Source organism: Xiphias gladius, chromosome 7 (genome assembly GCF_016859285.1).
Source record: "Xiphias gladius isolate SHS-SW01 ecotype Sanya breed wild chromosome 7, ASM1685928v1, whole genome shotgun sequence".
NCBI lineage: Eukaryota > Metazoa > Chordata > Actinopteri > Istiophoriformes > Xiphiidae > Xiphias > Xiphias gladius.
In genome coordinates, this window is record NC_053406.1 from 7,830,165 (window position 1) to 7,837,089 (window position 6,925).

The following is a 6,925-nucleotide window of genomic DNA, read 5'->3' on the forward strand; positions in this document are numbered from 1 at the left end:
GAGGAGTTTGGGGCTTAAGAGACTGAAGGAATTCATCTGGTTGTATGTATGTAACAGTATGTGTTAAACACCATGATCAATATTTTATACTGTGCGTAATATAGAGTGATAGATACAGCGGTTATGATTTTTGCAAATTTTTAATTTATATATGTAGATTCTATACAAAGATCATATAGAAAAAGTTAACGTGGCTAACATTGTTCATCTTTGACATCATAATACAACCTTTAATATCAATTTGATGTTTTAAAGTAAAGACTGAAAAGGTTTACATACATTATATTTGCAACTTATTTTAAAATGTTCTTCAACAAATGAAGAAAGGAGATCCTGGTCAGGACACAGCAGTTTTTATGACAGTGGTCCTCCATAACACCCCCGTCCTTCAACCACCCAGCAGTCAGCAGCTGAGTTGGACAGACGTGGCACTGTGGGAGTGGGGGTGGGGGTGGGGCAGGGCTGGAGATCTTGCAACTACTGCGTAGTACGACTACTACTGAATGAAGCTTTTAAAGTTCTGGACATTTCCATTTAAAATTAGAAAAATCAGTCCAATGAGGGTAACTACAATAAATAACTGCTTGGACTCTGAGAACAATTGTTTCCATTCACTGGTGGCTCGTAGAGGGTAGAATGCAGAGGGGTGGTGTCCCAAAGAGGCACTCAAAGTTGCAACAACTGCAAAAACAGCTTTGACATGCCACATTCTGCGTTATCTTATGCACAAGAATCATTCAGTTCATATTAAAACACAGTTTTATCTCTATCTTTTACACGTGATGAAACCAGTGTTGGAGATTGAGTCAGCGAGCAACATTAGGACCTAGAGGTTGAGGAGTATTTCTGTATATCAGCAGCCACAACTGAACCACAATCAGATTTTCTCTTAGTTTTTGTCTGCAGTCCTTTATGAGAAAGTTTCAAAGCTGAGCCCAGACCAGTGCTGAGGAGTTAACTTCAGCTGACGCCTTTCATTCCAGCCTGTGATTTAAGGGGGACGTCCCAGCTCCCAACTTCCTGAGGAAAACACAGACACCCTCATTTGAATATCCCATTCCCACTTCTAGAAAATTCTCTCTGAGGATAAATAGAGCAGGAGAGTGGGTTACAGTTACACTATCCACAGGACTCAAGTCAGAGGAGAAACCCTGCAAAGTTGTGCCAGGTAAGGATAAAAAGATAACTGTCTTTGTTTTCAGGAGGGAATGCAGAAGGTAAAGCGGCTGCTTTGTTTTCAAGTTTTAAAGTTACAGTGCATCATTTTTCCATTTAACCAGTTTGAAATCTACTGCTATTTCTTTGGCTGTTGGACCTGCATATTTCACAGAATATCTTTAGCTTATTTGCAGGGGAAATGAACTCAGACTTGTTGGCAGAGCTTAAAGTTTTCATGCAACCTATCCCAGCATGTTGGGACTAAATATTTTTACCTCCCGCATGCCACAGCTTTGCAGTCTATTTAAATGCATTTAAGTGCTATCAAATTCACTGACAGAAAGTTTTGTATGTGCACCCAATCTGGCTTTTTGATTGCTTTGGTCTATCACTTTTTGATGTTGAGAGGTTCAAATCTGTCCTCCAGAAGTTACTGCTGCTGTACCGTGGCACATCTGATTGGATGAAAGTTTTTTTTCTGGGTCAAACACAGCCAATGAAAACAGCTTACGTGTCTGATTGTGAACAAGTCATGACTAATTAGTATAATAACTCAGACTAACTATAATAACTTAGATTTTTTTTTTAGTCTAACAGATGAAAACTGGGAAATAAGACGGATAAATTAGACACTACAGAATGTTTCCATCAGAGCTTGAATAATGTTTTATTGCCTGCTCTGTGGAGATTACTACATACACCTCTTGTCTTTCAGAATGAAAATCGCAGACATCAAAACATCTCAAGGTATCCGAACATGATGCAAAAGTCATTTCTGCTGTATCACAAATTTGCAAATACAGAGATGCAGACAACATATCTCTGCAATGATGGATGGGAGTCAGATACCAGGGCAGATGGTTAATTACAACCTTAGACTATGCATTTTTGTCCTATTTTTTGAGCAAGTTATGGGATGAGTAAATAGCCTGCAGCAGACATACGCCCTTCAATGGGATAAAAGATGGCTCAGAGTGTCGCTACAGAGAACATGTAAACCTATCAAACACAGTCATTTCAGATCATTTTTTCTACTGACTGAAGAAGAATAAGCCCTTAAAGTCATCAAAGTGCAGATGTGCAACAGCATCAATTACAATAAATGTAGAGAACTGAGAGGCAGCATATTACAGCCCTGAATCAGCACAGAGCTACACTCTGAGTGGACGGCAACTCCAGCTGTACAGCCTAGCCTCTAGTTGCTGCTGACGTGGCAAGGAACATGTCTGCCTGAAAGTGGAGGCGTTCCCAAGCTTCTGTGTGGGCTGACCCAGCCCTGCCCTACCTCTACAGCATCACATCCCAATCTGTGTCCTGGCAATTTCATGCTTTCTTTCAGCCAAATATATCGTTTATATCGATCCCTGAGGAGATATTTTGACATGTGCCTTCCCTCTCAAACTCAATACATGTGTCTGATTTATTTCATTTTACTAAACCAGCCCAAGTTAAGAAATATTAACCCTATCTTTTTCTTTTGTTCCTTTTTCGCAGGCTGCTACAGTTGCTTTTGGAGACAGACAGGATGTGGATGACTAACGTTGTAGCGCTTTGTCTGCTGGCCCTCGTGGCCTCTGCAGAGGAAAAGAAGCTGAGCAGCCATGCCGCCACGCTGGCCGACAAAAGCACCAACCTGGCTTTTAGGTCTGTTACTCTGATAATAATTATCTATATTATGATGGCGATACACTTGTAACATAATAATAAAGTTTCCTGATTGTGATCTCAATGATTTCCATAGCTTTGCTTAAGCACTTTTTTCTTATAAAACACAAGTGAATAATTGTCCTTGTGATTTTGATTTAGCCTCTACCACAACATGGCAAAGGAGAAAGACACGGAGAACATCCTCATCTCTCCAGTGGTGGTGGCATCCTCTCTGGGGATGGTGGCTCTTGGTGGAAAGGCCTCCACTGCCTCTCAGGTCAAAACTGTCCTCAGTGCAGACAAACTGAAGGATGAGCATCTGCATGCAGGGCTGTCTGAGCTGCTCTCTGAGGTAAGTACACTACTGTACAGTACAGTATGTGAGACCTTATTATCAACATGTTACATTACCTGTCATCCTTAATAATTCTATTGTGGTACCAACAAGAGGCCTGAAAATAGACCCTCAGTATTTTTCAAATCTTTGCAAATTTGTCACAGTTTATATGTTGCTTCTTGCCAGGTGAGCAATGCCAAGACACGCAACACTACCTGGAAGATCAACAACCGCCTCTACGGCCCTAGCTCTGTCTCCTTTGCTGACGATTTTGTGAAAAACAGCAAGAAGCACTACAACTATGACCATTCAAAAATAAACTTCAGGGACAAGAGGAGTGCTGTAAACTCCATCAATGAATGGGCTTCAAAGTCAACAGATGGCAAGCTGCCTGAGGTCACCAAGGATGTGCAGAACCCAGATGGAGCCATGATTGTCAACGCCATGTTCTTCAAGCGTGAGTACTAATGGCGTCTTTTATTCAAAGCCTAGTTATTTTTACATTTCTGATCATGACTGAAACACAATGAGATGTAAAAAAGACTGTTCAGAGGTGTAACAGAGTCTTGAATATTTTGTCTAACAGCTCATTGGGATGAGAAGTTCCATGAATCAATGGTGGACAAACGTGGTTTCCTGGTTACTCGCTCATTCACTGTTGGAGTTTCCATGATGCATCGTACAGGTGAGTTTCTCCATCATCTCTGCCTCTGATCTTATTATGTCTTCAAAACTGATAACTGACTCAACAAGAATGCAAGCAAGATAAGACATCTGATTTGTCTGTCTGCTCTACACAGGTCTGTATGACTTCTACGAAGACACAGAGAACCGTATTTTTGTGCTGAACATGCCTCTGGGCCAGAAGCAGGCCTCCATGATCCTCATCATGCCCTACCACCTGGAGCCCCTGGGACGCCTGGAGAAAGTCCTGACCAGGAAGCAGGTGGACACTTGGCTCAGCAAGATGGAGAACAAAGCTGTGTCCATCTCTCTTCCTAAGATTTCTTTGGAAGTCAGCCACAATCTGCAGGTAAATGGTGGTAATTTGGTGTTTTGATGGTTATCACAACATGGAGTTAAAGCAAAGACATCCAAAAATCAATCGAACCCAGTGTGTTGACAGATCAGTTTTCTTTGTCTTCTCCAGAAACACCTAGGTGAGCTCGGCCTGACTGAGGCTGTGGATAAAGCCAAGGCTGACCTGTCCAACATCTCTGGAAAGAAGGACCTCTACCTCTCTAACGTCTTCCACGCGTCGGCCCTGGAGCTGGACATTGACGGAAATCCTTACGACACCAGCATCTTTGGCACCGAAAAGCTGAGGAACCCCAAACTTTTCTATGTAGATCACCCCTTCATTTTCCTGGTGAAGGACAACAAGACCAATTCCATCCTTTACATCGGCAGAGTGGTTAAACCTAAAGGAGATAAGATGCGTGATGAGCTATAATGATGTTGTGAATCCTGTTGGGTAGCTTTGTAAAATGATTTCAGGATCCTGTGTGTGTGTGTGTGTGTGTGTGTGCTTCTTGGTGTGACTGTTACCTCATGAGCACATTCCAACAGACAATCTGTGGACTGAATATCTGAGCTTACTGTTTTTAGATGCACCAAACATTCCCAGGGAACAATTTTTTATCTATAAATTGCAGTCTTAAGCCCCTTTTGGATTGAATATTGTTCTTAATCACATAAAGAAACATATAAATGTACCTCATTTCAGATTTAGCCAGAGACATAAGGCAGTTGGCACAGCATACAACATGCTTATATTAAGTATGATCACTTTTTCTTTACATCCTATTTTTGCCAGTGTTGGTTGGCCATGATTCAAGTGCGTTTTCTTGCATTATCTTTAATGTTTAAAGAAAAAAAGATCATTGCATAAGCTTGTTTTACAGTTCTGTCCCACACCTTTCCCTTACTTTGCCTCCAGTCTGCACTGCACTGAATTGTTCCTCTGCACAAGCTGAGCTTGCAGTGGAAAGGTGGCAAACGTCGAGTGCTTGATTTATGTTCACTTGCTACCCATACTATGTCATTTTGTTGCGGTAGGTTTTTTCCACAAAGAAGCTGTTGGAATTGTGTGATTATGTAATAATGTGTTGATTTTTCAATAAAAATAAATAAAAGGCTCTTTTTTGTGGGTGTCCTGTTTTTACGAAGCGTGTCTGAATACCACAAAGAAAGCAGTTATTATAGTCCTCTGGAGTTTTGAGCAGAGGAATGTGAGCATGCTAGAGTTAACATCTCAAAGGAAAAGGGATAACAATCTTTCCAGTTGGTTGGAGGTCAAACAATCCTCCCAGGTCTGGAATGCAGGGACATGGCAATGACTGCCCTGTCCTCATATTGCTAATCTGCCGTAGATAACCATCCGGGGAATTTTGTGGTTCATTTCTTAAACCACCACTAGCTTAAATAATAAGTCATTGGCATCTTTGTTGGGACGTCCCAATCAGAGGAAAAGCAGACTCTGCAGTGCAAAAATTGGAGTGCAGGGTTCTCACGGTGATTGGGAAACTTATTCTCCTGCAGTTCTACCACAGCAAATAAAAAGGTGTAACAGCAACTCAACAGTACCTCAACAAAAGAATCAGTATCAGTACTTTTTAGAGTCTTTCAGTTTTCATGTACTGTCAAAATTTCATCACTGAAATATCAAAGCTTGCACGAATAAAGAAAATCTTGACTACTTCCTTCATTCAAACTGATGCAATCCCTTTCTAAGACATAAATGCCTTAGATGGATTTCAGTGCGAGAGCCTTAGCACCACCCTCTGGTTGTAAGGAGTGAAAGGACTATAAGGAAGATAACAATAAGGATGTTACAAATCAATGGTTTAATTACTTTATCGTGTCATATTTACATACACATTGCGCTTTGCAGTGCAGGAATAATATACATAACAAATAACAAAAAATAAATTACACAATGTACAAGTTTATGACCGACTTTGCTGTACACCAAGCATGAATTAAGCTGCTCCTATAGTCAACATTAATATCATAGGATACAAGGGGATTATTTCCAAATGTTATTAAAAAAAAGACAATAATTGGCTAAGGTTTGGTTGAGACAAGACTTCATATTTGGGGTTTAGGTCAACACATTACACTTCTATCAAGTACAATTATTATTATTTATTTAGTTTCATATTATTATTTTAGTTTTTGCTCTCAGGTATTCCCTTACACCTACATGCCATTTTAATAAACTGCAGTGAACACCTACATTTTGTTGCTTTTAATTTTTTACTTAAAAGCCCTCAGAAATGAAAAACTGTTCAATGCTCCTTAGCAAATTTTGATTTGAACACTTGATGGTGCTCTTCAGCCAGTGCACATCTCTGACACACATCACGCATCTGAGAGGGAAACTGTGCCTGAGCTTGTGGAAGTCTTTAGACGCGCCATAGTAGAATATTAATATAGTGCAACATGATTTGTTGGGGAAACCGGCTATAACACTCCCAGGTATGATTAACATTGTACACGCAGTTTCCTTTCCTGAACTCAGAAATAAACATTATGGATTTACAAAAGTTACTCTGACATTGCAAAGTGAATTTATGGTCAACAAATGTTGGTTGCGTGAACAGGCACACACACAGATTGTATTCTTGATACTGACACATTAAAGCGAGGTTGTTCATTTGTGATAAAAGAAAAAAAGCAAAATTTAAAGTTATTAAAATGCAGAAATGTGATGGCCATATCAATCATTTTTTTCTCACATAATTTATAATTTTGCTTTACGGGTCTATTATTGATGGCAGG

General features: G+C 40.2%; 1 protein-coding gene across 2 annotated transcripts; it reads left to right on the forward strand.

The window, feature by feature from the left end:
* The first annotated feature begins 993 nt into the window (after positions 1 to 993).
* Positions 994 to 5,274, forward strand: serpinh1b (serpin peptidase inhibitor, clade H (heat shock protein 47), member 1b). Of its 2 annotated transcripts, XM_040131667.1 has the most exons (8): positions 995 to 1,168; positions 1,874 to 1,905; positions 2,653 to 2,802; positions 2,965 to 3,157; positions 3,329 to 3,599; positions 3,729 to 3,827; positions 3,943 to 4,175; positions 4,293 to 5,274. In XM_040131667.1, the coding sequence occupies exons 3-8, from the start codon at positions 2,684 to 2,686 to the stop codon at positions 4,593 to 4,595; spliced, it is 1,218 nt and encodes a 405-aa protein (XP_039987601.1). In that variant the 5' UTR covers positions 995 to 1,168; positions 1,874 to 1,905; positions 2,653 to 2,683; the 3' UTR covers positions 4,596 to 5,274. The 2 variants fall into 2 exon arrangements, with proteins under 2 accessions (XP_039987602.1, XP_039987601.1); XM_040131668.1 differs by lacking the exon at positions 1,874 to 1,905 and having other exon boundaries at positions 994 to 1,168.
* Positions 5,275 to 6,925: the final 1,651 nt, after the last annotated feature.

Excerpts from the sequence above, each read along its gene's own strand:
- serpinh1b (XM_040131668.1), top strand. The coding sequence starts at position 2,684 with ATGTGGATGACTAACGTTGTAGCGCTTTGTCTGCTGGCCCTCGTGGCC. Across the intron at positions 2,803-2,964 it reads AGCACCAACCTGGCTTTTAG|CCTCTACCACAACATGGCAA; the intron begins GTCTGTTACTCT and ends ATTTTGATTTAG. Across the intron at positions 4,176-4,292 it reads AAGTCAGCCACAATCTGCAG|AAACACCTAGGTGAGCTCGG; the intron begins GTAAATGGTGGT and ends TGTCTTCTCCAG.